Genomic DNA, 27,611 nt, shown 5'->3' on the forward strand with positions numbered 1-27,611 from the left:
GATTTTTAGAGGGGAAAAAACAATATTATATTGTAATTCTAAGGGGTGTCATTAGACGTTACATGAATAATGCATTAGAGAATGGTTACATCGCCCAATAATTGCTCCAATAATAGCTAGTAAGTTCATTACTTGGGACAAACGTATAGTTGATTGTGTTTTTGGTATTTGTAGATTGTCGATGATTATAGCGTCTCTTGTTTTTTTTCCAAACACATAAGATAAAAACTTGTGTAGCTCATGTTCATCATAAAACATTGCCATCGATCTTGAGTGAACCTATACATTTGAGATTAATTGATTTAATAAATCTAGCAGAAATCATGTTGCATGTGTTTCTTGGCTACAAGTAGATGTAACATAAATTTTCTTATCATATTTAATAGGACATATTAAGTATTTCGTATAAGGTTGAAATATTGATGGTTGGGATTGATGTATTATCTAAGTCTTAAATGATGGTTTGCATAATTGTTATAGCCAAGAAAACCAAAGCGATCGGCTAAAGAAAACAAAATAGAAAATAAAACTAACATATAATTATTTTATAAGGAAATAGGATTTTGAATCACAATCTTTCCAAACAACACACGTGCCTAATTCAAGAAGATAAAAAAGGCGAGAAAATCAGACATTATATGGAATTTCATCCAATCATCATCACTGCCCATTTTAAACTAAAAAGTTCTTGATTTACTTACAAATATGTCATGTGATGAACAAAAATTGTTAATCTCTTAGATCTTCTTCTATTTACCTGAATTTTTCTAAAAACAAATAAAAAAATAAATTGGGTCTTGGGCCACAAAAATTTCTGGTTGGTTTTGGTGAAACATAGTTTGGGTCATTGGGATTTTCGGGTTGAGGCCTTTGAGTGGGCTTTGGACCACTCGATAGTCCGCCCTTAAATCCTGCTTACGATGTATTATTGCGCAAATTTTAACATGCACCATGGTGCATGTTAAAATGTGTGCACCACTAATAATAAGATGCCACATGTATTACAATTTGTCATCACATATACTACCAAAATTATTATCTCTTGGTATTTTCTCTCTCCTCTCTTCTCCTCCCTCACACTTTCTAAATTTCTGATTTCTCTTTCCTCTATCTTCTTTCTCCTCTAATTTTCTCTCTCTTAAATTCATTCATTATTTTGTTTTTGATTTAATTTCTTCATCACTATTTTTCATCACTATAGATCGAGATCCTTCATCTCTTCCTCTTACAATTCATAATTTCTAGCTAATTTCTCTCACCTCTTTTTTTCTATTTCTTAAATTCATTCATTGTTGTTGATTTAATTCCTTCATCGCCATTGTTGATCACCATATATTAATTTCAAAATTCGTTTTTTTCAACCTTCAATTTGAAGCTTTGTTAATGGAGTTTTGCAAAAAAAGTGAAGTTTAAAATGGCGGATTTGACGAGGGTAAGGTGTTTAAGACGACGGAGATGATTATTTTTCAATAAGATTCCATTGTCTAAATCACTATGCTAGGTTTGAATTTCGAAATTTGTAGATTTCATATTATTTTGATTTTTTTTTTGTTAGTGATATTTGTGTATTCAATTATTAACAGATCTGTTTTTTGTTATATTTTGGTCTTTTGAACGTTTTAAGTTTAAAATATGAACGTAAGATATGTTTCCTATAAACATATATTTTTACTGACATATATTTTGGGATTTATGAACATCTTAATTATAATTTTGAACATGTGATAAATTTCTTATGAACTTTTTTTAGATCTATGTATTTTGTAATCATTTTTTTTAAAAAAATTTGGTGTTCTATACTTTATAATCTATATATCTGAACATTTGATTCTTTGAATATGAAAATTAATTTTGTTTTCAATTTATGAATTTTAAAAACATTTTTATTTTTTAATTGCTAATTTTTTTGATGATTTTCAGTATCATTTATAATTTAATTGTTGAATTGATGCTTTAATTTGTATTTTATGAATATAATTTGTGTATATCATGTTTTGTTCATATAATTTGAGTAACGCACTTTCCATTGTATTTATTATCAAAATTGTTATTAGTAGTATCATATTATGAACATTGTTTCTATTTTTATGAACATTGTTCTATTTTTATGAACATTTAGGTTACTTTAATGAATCTTTCCGTTTTACATAATTATATGAGTATATGCTTTTTAGAAAATAATTGTAAACGTAATTATGAACATTTTTTTCCAATATTTGAACTTTGTTGTTTTATTTTTGAACTCCAGTAATGATTATTATGAACTGTGTTTGTTTATTGCAGTTAGAACATACGAAGTTGTTTATAAGGAAAGCCTGAAGGCTAAGCAACATTCATGAGCAGTGTTTTCAGGTCAAGAAGTTTTTGAAGGGTTTTAAGTGGTTTGTGGTTGGAGTTCAGAAGTTTATGTAGGGTGTTCAGTGGTTTGGGGTTGGGGTTCAAAAAAATTTGTAGGGTGTTTAGTGGATTGTAGTTGGGGTTCAAAAGTTTTTGTAGGGGGTTCAGAGGTTTTTGTAGGGTGTTCAGTGATTGTGATTTGTGGTTGGGGTTCAGAAGTTTTTATTGGGGGTTCAGAGGTTTTTTTAGGGTGTTTAGTGGTTCGTGGTTGGGTTCAGAAGTTTTTGTAGGGGGTTCAAAGGTTTTTGTAGGGTGTTCAGTGGTTTGTGGTTGGGTTTAGAAGTATTTTTATAGTGTTCAGTGGTTTGTTGTTGGGGTTCAAAAGTTTTTGTAGGGGGTTCAGGGTGTTTTGGTAGGGTGTTCAGTGGTTTGTAATTGAGGTTCAAAAGTTTTTTTAGGGGTTCAGAGGTTTTTGAGTTTAGTTCAGTGTTTTTTGTGGCTTATTAGAAAATTGTAGGGGCTTATATGAAGTTTATGGGGGCTTTTGTGTTGCTTCTAGTGTCTTATCATAAGTTTCTGGTTGATGTTCAGAAGTTTCTTGAAGGTGTTTAGTAGTTGGTCTATAATTATATACGAAGTATTAAACAACAAAAGAAGGAAATACACAACATCCAAGTAAATTATTATTTCATACCAAAGTACTTGATAAAGTTTATACACAAATTATTACTTTATACAACACATATATATGGACGTAAAAGACAACGTATATGAACAGACAGGAAAATATGAATGTAATGGATATGGAACGATTAACATCAGATTTGCTAATTTTATTGCACAATCCACCAAAATTGATCAAAAAGCTACACAAAAAAAAAAAAAAAAAAAAGAAAGAGGAGCAAATCTCCATTTTTTTTTTAAACAAAATACAAGAAACTTTATAGTGGATAGAGAAGGTAGAGTTTTCCCCATTGTTGAAAATTTTAGAGCTTCTAGTAATTTAGAGGTAAAAAAGGGAGAATCAAAATTATCAATGAGGGAAGCAAAAAAAAAAAAAGAGGAGACGGAAAAAATAAAAATGGCTGTTGAATCTCTTAAAAAAAAAAAAAAAAAAAGGCTGTTGAAAGTTTTAATTTAGGTTTTCAAAGAATTTAGAGGTAAAAAAAAAATATCAAAATTCATTGGTTAAAACAAAAAAATGGCTGGGCTTCTTCTATTGGGTGCAGGCCTCTTTCTATTGGACATGAAATCACTGGACTGGACAGCAGATTGGGCCTGATGTACCTAGAACTAGGTGCACCGCATGTAATACTAATTGGTATTATTGTCCTTGCATACTAATGTATTTACAGTCCTGCTACGCTTTTCCCAGAAACTGCAAAAAGATTCCTTTCATCCAATCCCAATTTCCATCTTATCAGTGATCACCTTCTTCCTCTCGTTTTCTAATTTTATAGTTTATACTAGGAGTATGTTCAATAATATACTCCTTTCCTTCACATCTCTATTCGTTTATTTGTCTCATATGGCTAATTATTTCACTCCTTTTCAGTTACGGAGTACCTTTTAGGCTTTAATCTTTTATTCATTCCTCTTTTTAATTATTACGGAGTAATTGCCAAAATAAAGAGTTGCCCATTTTTTTCAAATGGCCTGGGTTAAACAGAAGATAGAAATTGTACGGAGTATTTTATTGTTTCCGTCCAAATTTACTTTAAACATTAATGAAAGTACGTTGTTCGGATGATAATAATAATAATGTGAGTTACGTGAGAAAATTAAGAGACACGTACAAAAGTAGAAGTTTACAAGCCAAGGTAAGTGGGACTAAAATTACACATCGCTATCACCATGTAACAAAAGTGTGCATTCTTAGCTGGCAAACTCCACATCAACACACACACACAACTTATACAAGGCAAAAAAAATGAAGAAAAAAACAACACAAAATAAGAATATAATCTCAAAGCAAAAAACTTTCATTTGTCCATTGATTCTTCATTTAGAGAGCAAATTAAACATACAACACAAGAAACTGAGAAATAAAGCTAAGAAAGAGAAAAGTAGCAAGATTTAAATTACTACTACTAATTCCCAAATATTCTTAATTATTTCTTAATTCTAGCTCTCTCCTAATGACAGAAAATGACTTTGAGCTCACGTGGGGCAGCACAGTCATGCATGAGCGAAGTGTCATGAGCATAAGTAAAAGAAGCAGGACAACCATGCTTGAAGTACTCTGAGTAAGATGAGGCGTGACAAGTTTTAGCGCTGTTATACTGATTCCTACAACAAAGTTGGTCAGTGTTAAAGGCTGCACATCCACTCTTGCAGCCCACAACCGGCCCATTACCATTTGGGCCTCTAAACTGAAGCTGTTCAGGGCACCCTTCTAGCAAGTTCTTCTTGCACCCCACCACAGGGCAAACCCCCTTGCCTTCGTGGGGGGTTATGGTCATGGGGAGGTTGAACCCGTCAACAAGGCTCACTCCGTAGGCGGAGTGGTCCCTGTTGCCGTGGTGGATGCTGAACTGGGCTAATGTGGCAGGGATTTGCCCACCTAGCCCATTGCATTCTAGGCGGCTACCACAGTCTCCGGTTGCGCAACTGAAACGTCCGTTAGCGTAGGTGCATCCAGTTCTGCCCCAAATACGGCCGGCCCAGTGAGTGTTTGGGACTGGGAAGGAGCGGTGGGTTAGGGAGGAGAGGGGGAAACCACCTTTTTCAAGGACTGGGAAGCCATGGTTGGGTAGGATAGCAGGCCAGATTGTGAATGGGCAGTTGTTTACAACAGTGAGCATAAGCTCAGATTGGGCTTGGGCCATGCTGAGGATGGCTAGGAAAGAGAGGAGAGAGAAAGAAGAAATAAGTGCCATTTTTTGGTTTAGAAGATTAGATATTGATTTGGATGAAATGAAATGGTTTGAGGGTGGTATTTATAGGAGGGAGATATAAAGGTTGGAGCTTATGGTAATGGTAAAAAAAAATGTGAAAAAAAAAATAAAAGTTGGAAGGTGAAGGGATAACTTTGTAAGAATGAGTGAAAAAAGACTTAAATAACCTTGCTAGGGTAACCTAGAAAAGAAATCTGTATAATTGCATCCACATGTAAAATGACAGAGGTAAAGATGACAAAGACTGGTATTGAGTTAATCCAAAACAACACACTGCAAAAGTTCAGGGTGCATAGTTTCATCATCCAGGCAAATGATGAAGACTAAAGACAAACCAAGCTAATACGACATAACTTGCTCTATATAGAGTTGAATAATACGGATTATAGATCAGTGAGCAAGGTATTTTCCTTTCTTTTGTTTGAAAAAATTGAACCAATTAAGGATCCGTTCTTTTCGGCTTAATTTCTGTTCAGCTGAGTTTCAATTAGTTCAGTTTCTAATTTCCTTCTCTTATAAACAATTCATTTCAGCTCAATTCAGTTCACTTCAGCTTCAGTCAGTTCAGTTGTATTCAGTAAATCAGTTAAGACCCTAAACATTATCCAAAAGAAAATCAATATGTAATTTGTAGCATCATTGATCTACAATATAAACTTTGATGCACAGTACAAGTGAGTAGTAGATAGATAGAGGGAAAAAAATGTGAGTTATGAGTATGTTACAACATTAGTGACGTAGAGATAAACTCTTACACTTCCATAAAAAAAGAAATGTGGCAATTAATTGAGGACATTCAAAATTAAATGTGACTATTAATTTGGGGTTTAATTTATGCATAGGCCGGAAGTTGATAAGATATCTCCATATTCCCATTGGAAAAGAACATTGAGAACAAACCAATAGGCAAAACAACAAAAAAGTTTGGACTTTTTTTTGAAAAACCAATAAAGTCTGATAAGTAAGCAAATCAGCCAACATTGATAGTGTTCATCTTCAGAACACAAGTTGGATTACATACAGAACACACCATTAAAATGCTCAAAAAAAAAAAAAAAAAAAAATGCTTAGAAAAAAAAGTTGCTTGTTTGAGTACTTCCATAGGTTAAAATAGAAGAGTACAATGAGCATTGAATTTTGAAGCTTTCCGAGTTCCGACAAAGAAGCTTGGCGCTTAACTAGGGGAACCCCAAGTAATTTAATAAAGTGTAGTAATACTGGTAATTGGTATCGACCCACCCAATTACCCAAACCATTAATTAAGATTCGGTAAAATTCTGGAACATAGACTAGGAAGGAAAGAAACAGTGTCTTTGCAAATTGCAATAGTAAAATACAACAGCTCTTTTCACTCGTGCAATACCCTAGATAAAAGAGCATCCAATGTTCAAACATCGAACACCCAAAAAAACGATATTCCTTAGGTTATTGCAACCAAATAAAATGAGCAACATTGTACGAGTAAAAAAAAACAAATGGATGTAGGCCAATCAATGAATGAATGAAATGAGTTTTGAACTCAAATAAAGTATGATATCTAGCAACCCTACAAAGGTATGTTACACAACCGCATCCCCGCGTGGTTGAAAAAAATGGTTTTATTCTGAAAATAATGGTTATAGCTAATAAGAAGTGTATTAAACAAAACGTCTCATTTTATTTAGTTGATTATAATATAAGTCTTGATTAGAAGATTTTTAACTCTTAATAGAAAAGACAAAAGTGTAAAGTGACTTTAATCTTACTATTGTGCTTAATGCCTAAGGAAACCAATGCCATATTATAAGAGATCGAAAAGGCACGTTGTACTTGATTATCTTGTAGATTAACTAATTTGGAGGTAGAAGTTGGTAAAAATAGCTTAATGTGAACTTCATATTTAATTAGAGGAAGATCAATAGATTAACTTAAACTGGAGGGAAAACTATGAAATAATTTAGAGGTGGAAAGGAACAGAAAAGGGGACAAAAAGACGCGAATATCCATGCAAAAAGATGCTTAAAAAAATAAAATAAAAATGCATGGAAAAAAAGCAGAAACACTTGTTAGAGGACGTGAGGTCCGAGGAAAATGATAAAAAGAACAAAGACATTAGTAATCCACGAAATACACATTGCCGACGTTGTTATACGTGCTATTGCTCTTGTCTGTCTTTTCTTTTTTAAAAAAGCAAAAAACATAACGAGGGATGGGTGTTTGACGGTGGGACCAGAATTGGAAGCCCATTTATAAAGGAGCCCAAAACTGAAAACGACTCGATATTTGGACAAAAATCCTCTTATGGGCTGAGTAATGGAAAAGCCCAACTAATATAACTCATTCAGCCACTTCATTGGGCCAATGTCCAGTAAGATGCTTAATTCAGATGTGCTGTATTTAAAAGAAGAAAAAGGGCCTAAAGCTCCTGAGATCCTATGACTCCTATCTACTACGGCTTAAGTCATGAACCTTATCAAATGTTCCACAGCACATTTTAAGTACTACTACTCCATTAGTTGTAAACTTGTAACATACTGAAATGTAAATTAGATGTAAACTCGGGTTGACAATGGTTGAGTTCGCTATAGTATAACAATTTTGAAATGGAGGGATTAGTATTGCTCAGTACAGCACAAAAAAATAGTTGAATATTAGCTATAGCATGTTTAGTAACATTATAATATATTTGGGATTGCCATATCATCCTCAAACTTGTATTTTTCTTTCATAAAATTGGTAATTTAGATTTATGAAGAAAATGAATTACTTGAGGTTGATAAGCATTAGCATGGGTCTTTGTATATCACTTTTCATTAGTCATATAATGCTTACTAAGTTAGGCCGTGTTCTCTTGAGCTACTAAGCAGAGCAAGTGTCAGCAAAGCAGAGTAGAGCAAGTGTCTGGAAATTATTAATACTCAACTGAGCATAACATAACAGACCATAGCAGGTCAAAAGAACAGGGGCTCATACTAGTAGTAATGATGAAATCATGTGCTAGTTAGTGAAAATTGAACCTAAGAACTAAGGAGTAAGAACTAGTGGACTACATTATATTGGGTTTGGGTCGAAGAGGCACTGCATTCAGCATATTCTAACTACCGAGCATTAAACAGATCAACACTATTAGGAAAAAAAAAAAAAAAAAACCAATTAGACAGACGAATAAAGTATAGCCTGGGAAATCAACCAAAGGATTTATAAAATGATTAATCAATAAATAAAGTTGGATGCATATCTATGATTATTGATTACTACAAGGACAAAAGGTTAAACTCTTTTAACTTTATTCTAAAAGCATGCATATGATAATTACAAGCTACACAACTATGTGTGCATTACTTAATACCGACAGCAATCATTACACTTTTGACTCTACAGAGGTAACTGGGGAAATCATAAGTTGTTGTGTTGAAATCAATTGCCATCTTATAATTGGAGATTTATTACTTTAATCCAAATTCCACCCTTTTCAACCCTAAAAGCCTTAAACTCTGGCTTTCACAGCTTCAGATCTGCTATTTATGAGAAAATAAACAAGTTTCTTGTTTGTACAGCTAAGTATATCCCTCTAGCATGCTAGACAACAAGAACCAAATAATTTTACCAACACACCTTTATTAACCACCTTATAATTAGTTTTTAGTTGAGGGGGAATCGATAGAAAGAGCACTATATACTTCGGTATCTAACTATTAGGCAATTAACCCGACTCTTTGTATCACATTAATTGTAACTTAGTACAAAATGAATCAACATGACTAACTCGACTACAAAAAGAGATGGTTAACCACCAGGTCCACCAGCAGAAGCAATTTACTTGACTGCCAATTACTGGTGATGGTGTATTGAAACATGTAACAATTTATGGAACAGATTAAACGTGCAGAATATTAAGCATGAGAGGTTACCTGAAAGTGCAAACTACTTATTCTAGATGAGGTTGCTGAATCTGATAATGTACTCCAAGGAGATTTTAGATGGTGTCTGCTGCAAGATTTAGAACCAATGAAAATGAGATGATAATATGATGTCGAGTAAGAATGAAAAAAGGACAGCAATAACTGCAAGTTCCTGATAATACCAACTTAATAATTTTTTAGGACATGAAAATCCTGAGAACTGAGCATGTCTTTCGCAGACTAGTGTTAGTCATACTCATCCCACAAAATTCATAGTGATCATGAATTCATGAGCAAGCAAGAAAAAGAGTGGGTGCTCAATCAAAAAAGATTGCTACTTTATCAGATTCAACAGAACACATGATAACAGATAATGGGCAGCTAGCTCAGTGAGGGGAAAAAAGTAGGCAAATAGTTTAAAAAAAGAGGCAACTGGCAACATCTGCACACTTCACATTCTCACATTCTGTTGCACCATCATTTTGTCAGAAAATCACTAAAATCCTCACAACTTCATCAGAGTTGCTGCACCTGGTAGTGCCTCTGTAGACACTAGTGGGTCCCAGAATCCATGGCAACAACATTGTTTTGGGCGCCAAAAAAATCTTTTAAAGAAACGGAACTCAAATATTACTATCAAACAAATTACTATCATGGAAGCAATCATAACCAAGTAGAAGTCAACTCACAAAATGGTCATCCTGTCATGTCATATTTTCATGCCTTCAACATGTAAAGGCATAGGATTCCCAGACAGCAAGAGCAACAACCTACATAGTTTCAAGTTGTGCAATGATTACCAAATATGTATTAGTATTGTAAAAGCCACCCTGCATCTTCCAAATTCATTCACTTCAACTTCACAAGTCACAATAACTTAAACTAGAGATGGCAAGAAGGCATATACTCATCCTCCTCCTCTTAGCATGGTTTCTCTTTGCGGCTTTTCAATCCAATCGTACACTCATCAAGGATCAAGCTACTAAATCAGGCAAGCTACTGCTAATATCACTTTTTAATTAAACTTTAGATGATAATATTCACATTGGATAGTGCAAATTGCTAAAGCAAAACACATACTTCTATCCTGTTTAAAAGGAACACACTGATATACCAACCATGAAGGAATTACCTTTTTCTTTATATCTTGCAGTCAATTTCAAGCTACGATCTTTACAGTCCAGCTCATCCTGGCCAACCAACGATCACATTCCTGCTTGGGTAAGTGCTGAGATGTACCTTCATTATGATAAACAGATAATTCAAGGTAAACCATCATCATTTAAAGATTTATAAGCACTTGTCTAACCAATTGAAGTTTTCTGTGGCAGGATGACCTGAAAAAAGTCCATAAATCTCCATCTGGGCCAAATCCAGTAGGGAACCATCGCCCACCAACAAGACCATGAAAGAATGCTAGTGATTATGCAAGAACAGTGAAGCTGACAATGCAGGAGCCTCTATTTGTAAGATGAGAATTAGGATATTGTGGATGTACAAACATGCGAAAGTATTTAGAATCTCAATCCATTATCTTTCTTTGTTGTAGCCTTACTTCAACTCCCACTGGATAGTGCATGTATTTACTTTCAGAATAATGTTTCATAGCAAATGACTGGTTTGCTTGGGGAGTGGGGGAGGACAAGCCAAAATATAAATTTCACCCTGCATGAGAATCAGTATTTCATGGCTTTAAACAATATTAGAAGAAAATTTCCTACCACTAAAGTACACAGCTGGTGTTAGATTCACTAAATTCCAAGCACATATAAGTAAGATCTGTGCGATTACCTGCACAAGTTGATACTGCCCAATCCTGCTAGATGTTGGCATATGCTGTATAGTTTAAGGAAAAAAAAAAAGACCAAACAGATAAGAGCTGAAACACAATGATTTACATTTAAGTAAAAAGAATTTACGGAGTAGATAGGTAACCAAAGATCATACATAAAAGAGCACTTAGTATGTTATATAAAGATAGGGGTGAAAATACTTGTAGAGTTGTAGGAGGCTCCGAGCAGGCTACACTTCAACTCAACTACGATGTACAGACAAGTACAACTCAGTGGACTACCAACAATGCAGACATTGCTCTTCAAAATGGAGTCCAGCAAAGAATCAACAAAACCAGAATATCATCTGCTAGAATGAGCTCACGTAAAATCTGGGCACTACACACCCAACACACCTTCTATTACTATTACATAAAACTGCACAAGATAACAATGACAATAGGGCGTACTAGGAATGTGGTTGTTTTTAATTCTAATTCAATATTGTAACAATTTAGTTTTACAAAAATGTGGTCAGCCCAAATTACATGGAAAGGGCAATGGTAAATAAAAAGTGGAAACAAATAAGCCATTAAAACGGCAACTATGACACTGACTAGGGTATGATTTCATTAAATATACAAAACTAAATAGTAACTACATACAACTAATGCATTCAACCCACACGCTTCCGCTTTGATCGCTTACTCTTCTTTGGAGTGGAATACTTGGGAATCTGCTTGCTGCTACTTGATGCATAAGCCTCTTCTAATTCATCCTGCCAAAACACGCTCACAAGAATGAATCATCCGCATCAAATTACCAAGTTAGCACTTCATATCATTACCTGACTCTCGGTGGAAGCATCGAAAATTTTCAAACAAGGGAATTAATTTTATATACTGATAATCAGAGATCTTCAGGTCAAAGATATTATTCAAGCCATTATAGCATCAAGATGATGTTTCACTCCAAAATTTTATAAAGAAATCCACTACAAAACAAAAGAACGGTGGCTCACACATACATTCCCCTTGAACACAAGGTGCACAATGGTACTCAAGAAAATAAGAACTATCTCCATCCCTTGGAGACATAATTTTACACATTAAATTATGCACATTACAGTTCTTTGACATGCAACAAGCACTTTCTATACAAGGACGAGAACTAAGAAATTAGGTATTTCATATCAATCTCAATGCCCACAATTATAAACACTGCAACATATCAATGCAATTACACGTAAAACTGTAGGGCCAAGCCAACTGTAGGGCCTTTCATTTGTTACACTAAAAGTGATAGTTTCATAAAACTGACATACCAAAAGATAGGCATGGTTCCAGAATGGGCAGGATCCACTTCATAACCATCAGTCATAAAATGCTACTAAAGGAATGGTACAAAGTTAAAACAACACGTGCCTTATTAGCAATCAATTTGCTTCAAACTTTAAACATCTTATAATACAAATGAGAAAATCAATTCAAATTTGATGTAATATATTATTTATATACCATTCTATACCATGTCCACACAAGAACATACGCACCAAGTTAGATGAGCAGCCCAAGTCCCCACAAACATGAACACCATAGCATTTTACACGAAGAAATGTCATCTACTAATACTAGCATGCCAAGGGTCAGGACAGCCAACAATGTAAGCTTTCTGGAAATTTAGCAAACAGTTAAAAGACTCTTTAGTTTTAGTGACATCTGTTTCAATATAATATGTCCGTGGTCAGTTACTCACTGTTTCTTTAGATTCATCATCTGACCCTATTTCAGAATCAGTAACAGATGCTTGATCATCTGGCAGTGCTTTGCTTACTTCTTGCCTTCTCACTTCTCCTTTGAATTGCCTTGACCTATTTTAAATTTTTTTTAAGAGGAATATTAGGTTAACTGTCAAGAGAAACACAATAATATTAAAGTTATAACATCTGAGAATGATTCAAACCTGTCGTCAATTTGAGCAGGTTGGGATACAGACCGCTTTGCCTTTCCAGCACTAATAATTCCACTGGCATTCTCATTCACAACAGGCTTAGCACCACCTAATTTGCGTAGCCATACCTGCTGTGCAGTACTGAGGACATTATTTGTAAACCTGTCAACCAAAATTATTTACTTTAGAGGATGAGTCTTTTACGATAAAGTAAATTTGAACGTTCCTTTGTACTATTAACTATTGACTATAGTTCAAGTCATGGAACAAAAACAAGTCTGATAAACAATTTTATTCTAGTACTGACTTTAACTACAGAAATATAGAAGTAAGTTTCATCACAATTTAATAGGGCATCATTCCTCCAAAAGTATGACATATTATACATGATAGTATGATACCATTATGGTGCTGCCAGTGCAGATATATGCGAATACTAATAGTATGAGATGCTACAACAATTAAGATAAATGGGAAAGGAAAGTAGGATTCGGGAACAGACCAGTAGATGGATAATCCGGATGGGACAGATAAGGAAAAATAGCCAATCATAAGAGGAAGGAACTTGAGAACGAGAAGTGAATTCTTCTGAGACGGGTCAGTCTGTCCAAAAATATCTTTCAGCAATTAGTATAAAAAAAATAATTTGGTGAAGGATAAAGAACAGATAAAAACAGAAGAAATATCATTACTTGGGGTGGCTTCATCAACTCCATCGAAACATATTGCGAGACAACAAGCAGAACGGGCAAAACAAGATAGGCTGCAGTATCACTCCAGCCAATAGGGGGGTGACCATCCTGCAAGATGACATGAAAAGATTGTGACACAAGGCCATAGACAAACAATAAGTGCAGAACTCATAAAGAACATCCTTTAGAACATGACATGAAAATATAATTCAATGAGTAACAAACAAGAAAAAAAACTGATAAGCAAGCAGCAATGACTTTCTGAATGATTTGTGGCCAGCAGCTCAGATGTTAGACTGGCCAGCTAGTATATTAGTGAATGATGATTAACTTGATGCTAAAGAAATTACAATGAAGAAAAAGTTAGATCAAAAATGAAAAGAGCCATGCAAGTGATAACAGCCCAGTCAGCAACTCCTCACTGTAGGATTGGTATGGAGATAGATCAATTCAAGGATGCATAAAGAGTTGCAATCAGATTGAAGAAGTGCTGCGAGGTTCGCCTGCACAGCTTGGAGGTTCGACGTGCCGAACGTGCAACATTTACCAAAAATGGATGCTAAAGAGGGGTTTTTTTTTTTTTTTTAATCTCTTAAAAAATTTCAACTCCCAGATTTACTAGCTCCAAAAAAAATTCCTAAACAAATTATCAAGATATTCACCCATCTTAAAAGTTGTAGTCTCCTCAAAAGAGTACAAATCCTATTTAAAGTGGAATTGTAAAGGGGAGGCACTTCAATCTAAACCAATAATACAATAACCAAGTACAGAAGTACTTAAAAATCTAGGCTTTTAACCAAAATAGTCAAATCATGTCCTTGGCAATTTATAAGCAGATAAAACATAGTCTAGGTAAAATGAATAAAAATAAAATTACAATCTTAGTCTAATTCAAAAGTATCAAGCAAGTAAAACATTAGCACATGATGTCCATTGGAGAATTAAACAGAACACAGATTATTGCTAGAATACGTTCACTAATTTTAAGGCAAAAGTACCACAAAAGGAAAGAGCCAGGAGATGCCGGCACCACTTTGGCGTGCAGCAATTGTAGTTGGCCCACCCAAAGAAGGAATCCAAAAAAACCCTTCTGTCAGAAGTCCCTTCAAGTACAAAAGTTCAGATCACCAGTTATTACTTAAATGCAAAAGTGATATTTGAGTTTACTTTAAAAAGGAAATTATCAGCACATAGCTCCCTAAATACCTCATTAGCTACATTCGAAAGAGCTTGATACAATCCTATCCAGACTGGTATTGTTGCCAAAGTTGGTAAGCACCCTGTCAAATAATGAAAGAAAGACATCAGTATATCTTCCGTACCATCAAAACAGATTGTAACAAGAGAAAGTTAAGGTGGTAAAAAGAGTTTAAAGTTTAAGCAGCATTTGGCTAGCAGTCATTATAAAGAATATTGGAATTTTGCCCAAGTGCCTGACCATAATGTACCTCAGAGTCACAGCCAATATATCACTGCAGACCACAGTAACCACCAAGCTATAAGATGCAACAGATAAGATTGCGTGATCGCCACTTATTGCTTTAGTACAATGACTATATATGAAAAATTACTACGTATAATAGTAGAGTCGAATTGACCAGGGACAAACACAATCAGGGAACTTGGGAAGCATACAACCAGCCTAGTTGCTCAACATAGTAGACTAATGGAGACCAACTAAGAGATTGGCCCAGCTAAGAAACAAGACAGCCAGTAAGATGCCTGTAGGACAACCAACTCAAATTCAGACCATATATCCAAGCCCAAGTACAAGATTGAAGGAAGTCAGAAAGTGAGCTGTTCCAATTAATTCGGAATTCTGTCAGACTTCAGGTTCCCTACCCGTTCTAAAAGAGAGGAAAAAATAAAAAGAAGAAAGAAAAAGAAAAAGGCATGTCGAACTAGAAGTCTAGAACCAATGTCCAAGTCAGCATTCAACTAACCTCTTAGACTGTTAGTTGTTATTGTTCTTTCCTAAATATATTCCTTCTGTTATTGGCTACATTTACTGCAAATAAATTTGCACGGTAAGAGAATGGTCCCACTGGAGCTATAATTATCTATGAACAAGTTTTCCTTACCAAATGGAATAATAGATGTTAAATAACATTGGCTGAGGTAAAAAGAAAAGGCTTGTATTGTCGACTCTTTTCAACTATGTAACAAGTTGTGTAGTAGATCATATGCTAAGACTAATATGCTACCTTTTACAATTAGCAGCATCAAAGGTAGAAAATCTGTTCCTTTTTTTTCACTATTCTGGATGAATTTATTAAAAACAACTAGGATTCATTTGATGAATTTTGATTGCTGAGATACATTACATCAGGATTGATGATGCAAGAAATCCATGTGAAGAAGATAAACTAAAATTTTCTCTGAGCAAAGGTATTGAGCTTTGAAAAGCAGCGTAAATAAAATGTGCATTGGTGACCCTTACTTGGTGAACAGAACAACCTGAAATGCCTCAACCGTAAAACAATAATAAAATTTGGCCAAGATAGAAATTGCACATATGAGAGTGTTGCTGCCTTTGTGATGTTTCTACCACTAATAATAGCGTATAGATGATATACCAAGGTTTGAATCCAGAATTGAACTTTGTGTGTTTGTTTATCATCGTCATGCTAAAAAAGGGTTGTGAAAATCTAAAAGCTACAAACAAAATGATTGCTTCCAATAATATAGTATTACCATTTCATTTCTCATCCCATTCTTATTCTAATTCAATCAAATTACTTTATATCCTCATTCCACTTTAAAATAAATAAAAAAAGTGAAAATATAGTAACAACTGAAGGAGTGAAAATACTCCATACATAAAAATAAATAAAAAGACGTGAATTCATAAGAGAAGATTCACCTGCCAATGGATTAACCCCAGCCTGCTTGTAAAGACGTGATGTCTCGAGTTGAATTCTTTCCTGAAAAAAATAAATAAATAAATAAAAATGGCCTCATCAAAACATGTTTCTATGCGACAAATGCAATAACATCAACTATACCATTGTTGTTATAGGAGGAAAAAGAGTAGAAAGGAATAGACAGTGAGGCAATAAAAAGAAATTCCATTGCTTTGGCAATAATATGACAAGCACACTGCACACCAAATGAATTGCACTAGCTTCAATTTAATCTTGACATATGACAAGTTCACCCCTTTGTTTATTTAGTTTGCTAGATCCTTTTTTGATAGATCCTTAAGTTCTTATAAAAGTAAAACTTGCTAAATCGTGCAATAACATCAGAAATATATGTAATCACAGAGGAACTTTTAATGCTGCACTATGCTGGAAATGAGCGACATGTGAAAGTTCCAAAATCAGCTCAAGCAACAGCCAATGTAGAGTAATTAAAACAGTACATGGCGAAAGGCTAACCACCTGATTGCCTTTGTATCTTTCTTGTATGGCTTTTATCTTTGGTTGGAGATTTTGCATTGCCAGCGTTGATTCAACCTGCAAACAAGAGATATGTCAACAAGCCAACCACCATTATAAAAGCACCAAGCAATTCCAGGTTATTCAGATATCAGGTAAATCACACTGTCCTAGTTTCAGCTGGGAAGCTTCCTAAGTTTGTATTTGATTTTCTCCCTTTGAGAGAATGGTGAAGCTGAAGCAGACACCTGTGCATATTTATGCAGATGCAAATGCTGCATGGGCATACACTCGATTATAAAGGGGCTTTCAATCTTGACGGTATGCCAATATCTGAACCAGAGATGAATGAATGGGATTCTTGGAACGTGCAAAACTATGTCAAAATTATGTAATAGCTCAGAATATTTTAAGGACAAGATATGTGATGTACACTCATTTTGAATAACCTTTTTAAAAGCAAGTCATTGGTCTTGATTTTTTTCAAATTATAAGATGTGCAGAGGGAGAGTCTGGAGTGAAGCACAAACCTGTTGCTTTGTCAAAGGAAAAGTTGCAACTTTCACGAGGACGGTAAGTAATATGATTGCAAATCCATATGAATAAGGCACATGTAAAGTTGAGAGCCCGTCCTTCAGAACCTATCCAATAAAAAGAAAAAAGTATGGTTCACAGTATAGATACAAGTGCATATTTTAAATAACAAGTTATACAACAACAATCAACAAAGTTTACACAATACCGAGTTTGTAAAGGTCACTTAATACACAGCTTACCTTTAACACCAGACAAACTGAAAAAATTGTGTTACCAAGAGGAAAATTATATCATAAACTTTAACTCCCAGGGTATGCCATACTCATGATTTTCATGTGTAAACCCTATTCTTCTACTCACTTTAATTTAAGGCAATACATTCCAGGATACCGAATTCATTTATCTGATTTTGTAGCTCTTCTATCCAGGCCATCCTTGAAAATCCTCAACTCCTTTTAATATCTTTATTATCCCAACACGTCTCCTCACATTGAGGTTGTATATGTACACACCATCACTTTTGATGTCCTTCACCTTATGCTCAAATGCTCAATAGCATCTAACCCTATCGTGAATATGTTCGTCACAAATCCTATTTCTCCTCGCTTCACAAGTATCACAACACATCCACCTCCATCCACTCATCAGCCAAGTTTGTTAATGTCACATAGGACTATACATGTAAACTATACTCCGCAAAAACACAGTGTACATTTTGTGAACAATGAAGCAGTATCATATCTATGCAGCAAATCAACATACTTCTAAACAAACTAATTGGTCAAGCTTTCCAAACTTCAACCTTAATATGTCAAAATCACTGGCTAATTTTAGTTAACAACTAAACCTCTAAAAGCAAACCTTCTGAAACTTCATCATTTGACTGCAGAATAAACTTTTCATAATCACTGACTAATCCGCCAATCACTAAAATCAAGCAATACCTTACGACTACTAGCTAGTAAAACAATGAGACTATGGGGGTGTTTGGAAACCAGCTTTTTAGCTGGCTTTTGGCTTCTTCAAGTTGATCAAACAGCCAAAAAACATGTTTGGTTAGTGACTTTTTTAACTGGCTGAAAAGCTGGCTTTTAAGCCAAAAGCCAAAAGCTAGTTGGAGCAGCTTTTGGCTTATGGCTTTTGGCTTGTTGACATAATTAACTTTTGATTAATAATAATTAATAAGTAATAAGTAATATTGATAATTAATAATTAATATTTTTTTGAAACATAAATTATTAGTATTTAATAATTAGTTTTTAATAATTAGTATTTAATAATTAATTATTATCATTCAATAATTAGTTTTTAATAATTAGTATTAAAATGGAGTAATTTACAATTATTAGTAATTTATAACCAATAACTAATTAATTTAAATTATAACTAATTATTATTATATTATTGTAAACTATTGTAAATAATTAATAATTAATTTACAATTATAATTACCAATAATTTATTATTTTAATTAATATTAAAGTACTATATTAGTTCATTAGTGTTGATATAGTTTAACAACAGCTAGCACCCACAACCACTTTACCAAACACTACAACTCTAGTCAAACAGCCAACTCAAAAGCCAATCTAAATAGCCAGTCAAACCAGCCAACTAAAACAGCCAATAAACAACAGCCAATTGCCAAACAGGGCCTATATTGTAATCAAAATCAATTGTATGAACATCAAAATTTCTTATTATGCATCCTAATTCAATTACTTAATCAGCACCTTTGCTAGGCAACCAGCAATTTCACAAATCAAAAAACAAAATCATACATAATCAATTTCTACGTATAAATTTGCACAACAAAACATAACAATTACATAATTCATAGTACTAGTTAGTAAAACAACAAGACTATGTTGTAATCAATATCAATTGTATAAACATCGAAATTTTTTATTATATATCCGAATTCAATTAGACAATTACATAATCAGCACCTTTGCTAGGCAATTCAACAATTTCACAAATCAAAAACAAAATCATACATAATCAAATTATACGTATAATTCTCACAACAAAACATTACAATTACAAAAATTCATACAAATAATTGAATATACCTTCAAAACGACTTCCATGGCGTCGGAAATAAACCCAAACCATCCACCACTTTTCTGAACCGGAGCTCCAGAAGCGTCAGGAGAAGCAGTAACAGCGGCATCAGCAAGAGTATAAATAAGACTTTCAGCTCTACTAATAACCGCGCTCAAATCAATCGAACTATCAATCGAAGAAATTGGAGGAATTTCCTGGAAACTGAACTTCACAGTTGTACTGATAAGCTTGCTTCGATGAGGAAGAGAGTAGATGCCATGACGATAAGATTTCGAAGGTAATAAAGTTCCGAAAAATGGCGAGGATGAAATTAGGGTTCTCGCCATTGAAGGAGAGAGAATGAAGGATTCAATGGGTCATGAGATGATGAGAGAGAAGATGGGAATTTGGGTTGGATTGTTTTGCAGTGTATAATGGGAAGAGGTGGTGGTGGTGGAAGAAGGGCTGCTATTCGTTGTTTTTTATTTCTACGCATTATCCGTTTTAATGAAATTATGGAATTTGGAGGGGGATTTTTTTTAATTGTGACCTATGGTTGAGTGACACGTTTGTTATTAGTATATAATATGAGATAAATTATATTTTAATGTTGAGCACTTGCTAATGTCACTCGCTTTCTCTCCCAATAAATGGTAGGTATTCTATGATCCACGAACGCACTAAGGGCTAGTTAATAATGAATTGATTGATATCATAGGGATTGAATTTGCTAACCTTAGATTGAGTATATTTAAAATAATAATTCTCCATTACCTAAAAAAAATTGAATTGTGCCATTTAAGTGAGTATCTAATGATTTTTAGATAAATCGTGTTAATACTCTGTAATAAGTACATATGTTTTAAATCTTATAATCAATTGCCTTATTTGTAATATTGACCAAAGAAACTCCAGATCGCTAGAGTAATCCAACCCAATGTCCAAATACAACTGACAAATAAAAGGGAACGCTCGTGACAAAGGTTTATCTAGCGATTTTGAAGAAATCAAAACCAACACAATTCTTAAAGTTGTAAAAGATTACCTTGATGACAAAATAATTTAGAAGATCAGAGTACACAAAAGTGGATGTAATGGTCTTAAGGGTGATTGAAACTTTTTTTTTTATGCAATGTATGAAACTCATTTGTTATGTTACTATAAGTCTCATAATTCAATATACTGGTAGGTGTCTTTTACTTTATGAGCAATACTGGTGAGTGTTTGGTATAAATAATACTTGTACTACCTCTGGTTCAAATTACTCGCAATTTTGGAATATTTTATATCTCACAAATAATACCCCAAAGTTGTGAGTAATTTAGACCGGAGGTAATATATTAAAAGTGGTTTATTGTGTCTATTACTCTATTAAACCCAATTTTGTTTTATAACATTACGAGTATAATAATATCACCAATTGATAGGCACAACTAAATGATACGACTTTGGCATTGTACATTCCCAAAATGGACACTATCAGGTCAAATGAATTTAGAAATAGATAGATGTTGGCATTATAAGATTGAGAGAATATTTGTCTTTGTTTTCTCATTGTAAACATTATTATATATACAAGCGTATACCAGAATTAGGGTTATCGATACATTAGTAAATTATAAACTAATATTATACACTATATTATTTACGTAAAATATAACCGGCATTCCACCTTTAATAATCACATAGCTATGTGGACCTAGAAATAGTTAGAAGGACAATAATCAATAATAATACAGCAAAGGTTGATCTCATGTTTTAAATATTATTATTTATGCGTTAGTTTCACAAAGTATAGTAAAAAAAAAGGGGGAAAAAAAAAAAGAAAGATTACATTTAATCACAACATCAAATTTTAAAAAATTTTAATGAGGATTTTTTAACAATAACTACCAACAATTGTAAATTTGGATGGAGGGAGTATGAAGTATATTTATTTAGAGCAACATTAGAGCATCCACAATGGATATATAGCTACATTCCTGGTAATTTTGAATTGTCACATCATTATTTTTCAAACATTTTGCAAAGTAAAAAATAAAAAAAAAAATGCAAAAACTATTTATTCATTCAAAAGTAGACAATACATGCTTTGATGAAGTGAAAATACATAAGCTACAATCCTTGTAGCCCTACAATGGTGAGCTACTGGCCTACTGCCTACTGTCACCAACTATTTATAAATTGCAAGTAAGGATCTCTCAACAATCATTGTGGATGCTCTTATGAAATGATTGAAGCTGAATTGAACTGAACTGATTGGAGCTAAACTAAAATAATTTGTTTACAAGAGAATGAAATTAAGAAGTGAAGCGAACTAATTGGAGCTGAACTGAAATTAAGCTAATCAGACCCTTGTTGTACTTATTTTATTTTTTTATTTGAGGCTGTAATAAAAATTGGTTTCCATACTAAAGCAAGCGTCATATTGGACCAAAAACAAAATGACCCAGTAAAATGACCTTGAGTATTCTCTAGAACTTCCTCCTCATTGGCTCGCTCTCAAGGGGAAAATTTCGAACCAACTAACCAATCCAACGTAATAAAAGTAATATCCACGAGACCACGAGTCCAACTTAAATATAGTAGATCTAAATCCAACGGCTCACCTTTCTCCGACCAAATCGAAAAACATAAAAGCCCTAAAATACCCCAATTCAGAATTTTCTCGAATCCATATTTTTCGCCCCATTAAAAACGAGAAACCAAAAAAACCACAAAATAGCGGGAAACCTTATAATAACAGATGGAAGAAGATAAGTGGGTTTAGGATTTCCGAACGAACCAGAACCTTCTCGAAATGATCTTTTAGTCTTATAAAAAAAAAAACCCTTTTCTTCTCTCTCATTCTCATTCAAATTATTTCACAGCTTAAAAAACAAAACTACGCTCTCCAAAAAAAAAAAAACAAAAAAAGTTTTCTCTGTTTGTTTGAGGTTTGCTAAGGTTACAGAAATGTCGTCTGGAAAAGGTGAAGGTCCGGCGATCGGAATCGATCTCGGCACGACATACTCGTGTGTTGGAGTATGGCAGCATGATCGTGTTGAGATTATTGCGAATGATCAAGGAAATCGAACGACGCCGTCTTATGTTGCTTTCACTGATACTGAGCGTTTGATTGGTGATGCTGCTAAGAATCAGGTCGCCATGAATCCTACTAATACTGTTTTCGGTATGACTTCTTCCCCTCTCTGTTATTTGATGATTTTATTTTGATTTATTTTTTTTGATGATCATGCATGTAATTACTCTGTATTATGTTAGTGTTATTGTTGTGTAGGTTGTTTCGTGTTGATTATATGGTTTGATAAGATATCTAGGACTTAATTAAGTGTATGATAATGTTTGGTAGGTTGTTGATGGTTATGCTTATGGATCGTTACACTTTATGTTTATGTGGAGAATTTGAATATGAGTTTGTGAATATATCTTTTTTTTAAAAAAAACAAATTTCTTTAATTAGATAGTACTGTGTTTAAAATTGCAATCTATGTATCAATGATCGGTGTAATTAGTCGCAGAATATTTAAGGTTTTGTGTAAATTGCAGTTGTTTGATTTAAATTGAAATTCAATATGTGTTGATTACTTGGTTGATTCTGATTAGTATGAGTTAGGTACTTAGGTGCAAGGGAATGTTTGAGGACGATTGTATTTATAGATCCTGGCAGTGTATGTTTTTTTATAGATATAATTTGACTACGAGTTGATTAATGTAGTTATTTCGGGCATCATGAATCACAGTATTGATTGGTGTTTATACTTTATAATCAGATAATGTTTAGGGATTTGTGTGAATTGCATTTGATCCAAATATTTTAATGATTGATTTATTTAATTGAGTATTTTATTTAGATCATATGACGCTTCTTGTTTTTGTAGCTTTTATTAATATATTATGAATTTAAGATATACTTTATACTGTATATATTTGTACTCCAATTTTGTTCTGTTTGTGCTTTTTGGAAGGTAAATTTCTGATTAAAAATTTGTAATTTTGATTGTTATAGATGCCAAGCGATTGATTGGAAGAAGATTCAGTGATCCATCAGTACAAGCTGATATGAAGCTATGGCCATTCAAGGTGATTGCTGGCCCAGCTGACAAGCCCATGATTGTAGTCAATCACAAGGGTGAGGAGAAGCAATTCTCTGCAGAAGAAATCTCATCTATGGTCCTAACAAAAATGAAGGAAATCGCCGAAGCGTTCCTTGGGTCGTCCATTAAGAATGCTGTGGTTACTGTCCCCGCTTACTTCAATGACTCCCAACGTCAAGCCACTAAGGATGCTGGTGTGATCTCTGGGCTTAATGTCATGCGTATCATTAACGAGCCGACTGCTGCTGCCATTGCATACGGTCTTGATAAGAAAGCTAGCAGTAGTGGGGAGAAGAATGTGTTGATTTTTGATCTTGGAGGTGGTACTTTTGATGTGTCATTGTTGACTATTGAAGAAGGAATATTCGAGGTTAAGGCCACTGCTGGTGACACTCACCTTGGTGGTGAGGATTTTGATAACAGGATGGTGAATCACTTTGTGCAAGAGTTTAAGAGGAAGCACAAGAAGGATATTAGTGGGAACCCGAGGTCTTTGAGGAGGTTGAGGACAGCTTGTGAAAGGGCGAAGAGGACTTTGTCATCAACTGCTCAGACCACCATTGAGATCGATTCTCTTTACGAGGGAGTTGATTTCTACACCACAATTACTCGTGCTCGTTTCGAGGAGTTGAACATGGATCTGTTCAGGAAGTGTATGGAACCAGTTGAGAAGTGTTTGAGGGATGCTAAGATGGACAAGAGTAAGGTTGATGATGTTGTGCTTGTTGGTGGTTCTACTAGGATTCCAAAGGTTCAACAATTGCTCCAGGATTTCTTCAACGGGAAGGAGCTCTGCAAGAGCATTAACCCTGATGAAGCTGTTGCTTATGGTGCAGCTGTTCAGGCTGCAATTTTGAGCGGTGAAGGTAATGAGAAGGTGCAGGACTTGCTGTTGCTTGATGTTACTCCTCTGTCTCTTGGGTTGGAGACTGCTGGTGGTGTTATGACAGTGCTCATCCCAAGAAACACTACAATCCCCACGAAGAAGGAACAGGTGTTCTCGACATACTCAGACAACCAACCGGGTGTGTTGATTCAGGTCTTTGAAGGAGAGAGAACCAGAACTCGGGATAACAACCTGTTGGGTAAGTTTGAGCTCACTGGCATTCCTCCTGCACCAAGAGGTGTGCCTCAGATCAATGTCTGTTTCGACATTGATGCCAATGGTATCCTAAATGTCTCCGCCGAGGACAAGACTACTGGCCAGAAGAACAAGATCACAATCACAAATGACAAGGGTAGACTGTCCAAGGAAGAGATTGAGAGAATGGTGCAAGAGGCCGAGAAATACAAGTCAGAGGATGAAGAGCACAAGAAGAAGGTTGAGGCCAAGAATGCCCTTGAGAATTATGCTTACAACATGCGTAACACTATCAAGGATGACAAGATCGCTTCCAAGTTGCCGGAAGCTGACAAAAAGAAGATTGAGGATGCTATTGAACAGTCCATTCAGTGGTTGGATGGAAATCAGCTTGCAGAGGCTGATGAGTTTGAAGACAAGATGAAGGAGCTTGAGGGTATTTGCAACCCAATCATCGCCAAAATGTACCAAGGCGGTGCTGGCCCTGATATGGGGGGTGCTAGTATGGATGAAGACGGTCCTGCTGCTGGTGGTGCAAGCGCTCCTGGTCCTAAGATTGAGGAGGTTGACTAAGCTTTTGCTGTTTTGAGGGATACTTGAGCTTTTGCTTTTATTCTGATATATCGCTTTTATATTGCTAGTAGTGTTAGTACCGTAGTAGTGAGATTTGGGGAAACTGATTTTTTTTTTTTTTTTTTTTAAACTATGTATTAGTGATTTGAGTCTCGATTGTGGAATATTTTGGCAGTTAACTATTGTTTTCTGCCTGTTAGTTTTTATCAACAATTATATAATGATAAAGTATTTTTCATTCCCCAAAATTTGACTTTCATTGATACTGTTCCATATCTAGTTTAATTTATGGAGTGTGCTCATTATCTTGCATTGTAAATGTTTTCATCATGAATAGATCTTATAAAATGATAAAAATGTGTTAGTAATAATATACGAGTAATAAGAAACCAAGTTTGACGGTATGTATGTTGCAGCCAATTCGATTTTGTGTGTGTGTGTGTGTTTTTTTTTTTTTAACAGAAGGTGTGGTGATATTTGCTTTGTAAGTTCATCCTGCAATTGATCTTATATGAAATTGTCGGGAATAATTTCAATTTTGCCCAGAATTTTCTCATAAATTTACATCATATGAAAAGCTTAGAGCTAAACCACGAAGATGAGTATGCTGCCAAATTAGCCATTACAATTTACAAGCATCAAGGTGTAGCAACAAGCAAATATTCGTTCTGTAAAATAATAGTACAGACCTTCATTGTGTATGTGTTTGATCTAAATCCTGGTACACACTTTCTCCTTTTATAGTTTGCATCAAATTTTAAGTTGCTTCCAGATTGATAATTGATTAATATTGTTCATTTTTATTTCTGATTTGTTTTATTTTTCGATTGATCAAGGGAAATTAAAGAAGTTTAGTAAGCTGATCTGATTAACGAAGAAAATGGGTTAGAAATCAAACAATACAATTACTCTTCATAAAAGTGTTAGTTTATCAGTAATTAAATGGTGAAAATAAGAGTATTTAGCTTTATAAAAGTTTGCATTATGAGCAGTAATTTGGTGTTTTTTGATTAAATTTGGTTTCTGTGTGATAAATCAACTCATTTGGAATAATAAATTTGGTAAATTTTTTGGTTTATTAGTAGTAATCTGGTGAATTTGAAATCTTAGGTTTGATTAATTTTGGCTTTTTAGTGGTGAATTTGGGGTAACAAGCTTATTACTAAATTTTGGTTTAAAGTAGTAATCTGGTGAATTGGAAGTATGGGTTTGGTTAATTTTTGCTTTTGCGTGGTGAATTTGGAATAATGAAGCATATTTGATTTTGGTTGGTCCATGGATAATTGATAAATTTTGCATAACGGGTTTGATGAAGTTTATGAGTGGTAATATGTTGAATTTTGGATTGCTGGATTTGATGAAGTTATGGTTTACAAATTGTAGTTGAAACTAGATTAATGACTTTGTCTAACTTTTGGCTTTTTACATGTTTATTGGTAAATTTGGATCATTGGGCTGTTAAAATTATTTGTGGCAATTGCTGTATTTGAATTACAAAGTTTGAGCGATTCGGAGTATGAATTAGTGTTAGTTATTTGTTGTTTGAATTACAAACTAAAATCAGCTGATCAATCAGAGTTTGCAATACTAGCATACGCTGTGCAAGTTCAAATGTATTTATCAAATATATGTAAAAAAAAGTGATTTGTATCTTTGTTATTTGTGAGAGCTATGTTTCATGCTATTAGGCTAACCTGTTTTTTTTCTTCATTTTCCTGTTATTTTTCTGTCAAGTTTTTTTTGGAGATCATTGTAATGCAGTTACATGTCTTTTCTTTATGCAGGCATGATATAGGAGAATACGTAGGCTGGTCTTGGCAAACCAAAGCACGAGCAGAGTAATGTAATTAAGATCAATATCTAGAGGAAAATGAAAATGAATATATGCGCCATCAGAGGCCTAAAATGGGAGTAGATGACTTTGAACTCTTGGTTTTATGAGTGGCAATCATGTTGAAGATTAATATTACAGGTATGAGCTCCCTGACAAATTCAAGGTTATTCATTCTCCCCTCTTTTATCCTTTTCAATTACAATGTTTTGCTATTGGTATATTAAACTTGTTAGTTATGCAAAAATTAGAAAAAAAAATAAAAAAAATAGGATTCATTTGTTTGAAATGGAAAATGGAGGAATCAGTTTGAATTAGACAAGCAATGGTGCCTATTGAGCTTGTCAAAGTGGTGACATTGGTTGAACTTGAATTTGCTTGATACCTTGCTTTGTGATTAAACTACCAAATTCACAAAGCAAGGTATCAAGCAAATTCATAATAATCTACTAAGCAAGTTAATTATCAGTTGTTTCTCGGTTGATTGTTGTTGTCCTAGAAATGTTTAGGCTTCGTAATTCTTCAATGTAGTTTTGA

General features: G+C 34.1%; 3 protein-coding genes across 3 annotated transcripts; 1 reads left to right on the forward strand and 2 right to left on the reverse strand.

The window, feature by feature from the left end:
• Window positions 1–4,280: 4,280 nt before the first annotated feature.
• Window positions 4,281–5,250, reverse strand: LOC145618303 (osmotin-like protein). Its single transcript, XM_081673077.1, has one exon. The coding sequence runs from the start codon at window positions 5,214–5,216 to the stop codon at window positions 4,473–4,475; it is 744 nt and encodes a 247-aa protein (XP_081529203.1). The 5' UTR covers window positions 5,217–5,250; the 3' UTR covers window positions 4,281–4,472.
• Window positions 5,251–11,354: 6,104 nt separating this feature from the next.
• Window positions 11,355–19,968, reverse strand: LOC145616271 (inner membrane protein PPF-1, chloroplastic-like). Its single transcript, XM_081670965.1, has 11 exons — window positions 19,519–19,968; window positions 17,440–17,550; window positions 16,913–16,987; window positions 16,393–16,453; window positions 14,736–14,809; window positions 14,528–14,632; window positions 13,530–13,637; window positions 13,340–13,440; window positions 12,850–12,999; window positions 12,643–12,757; window positions 11,355–11,665 (listed from the first exon to the last, which is right to left on the reverse strand). Exons 1-11 carry the CDS (start codon window positions 19,837–19,839, stop codon window positions 11,564–11,566), a joined length of 1,323 nt encoding a protein of 440 aa, XP_081527091.1. The 5' UTR covers window positions 19,840–19,968; the 3' UTR covers window positions 11,355–11,563.
• A 2,147-nt stretch (window positions 19,969–22,115) lies between these two features.
• LOC145618593 (heat shock 70 kDa protein 4-like) lies at window positions 22,116–25,864 on the forward strand. The gene is made up of 2 exons (XM_081673374.1): window positions 22,116–22,664; window positions 23,502–25,864. Exons 1-2 carry the CDS (start codon window positions 22,448–22,450, stop codon window positions 25,241–25,243), a joined length of 1,959 nt encoding a protein of 652 aa, XP_081529500.1. The 5' UTR covers window positions 22,116–22,447; the 3' UTR covers window positions 25,244–25,864.
• The last annotated feature ends 1,747 nt before the right edge of the window (window positions 25,865–27,611 follow it).

This window comes from Chenopodium album, chromosome 26 (assembly GCF_948465745.1).
Source record: "Chenopodium album chromosome 26, dcCheAlbu1.1, whole genome shotgun sequence".
NCBI lineage: Eukaryota > Viridiplantae > Streptophyta > Magnoliopsida > Caryophyllales > Amaranthaceae > Chenopodium > Chenopodium album.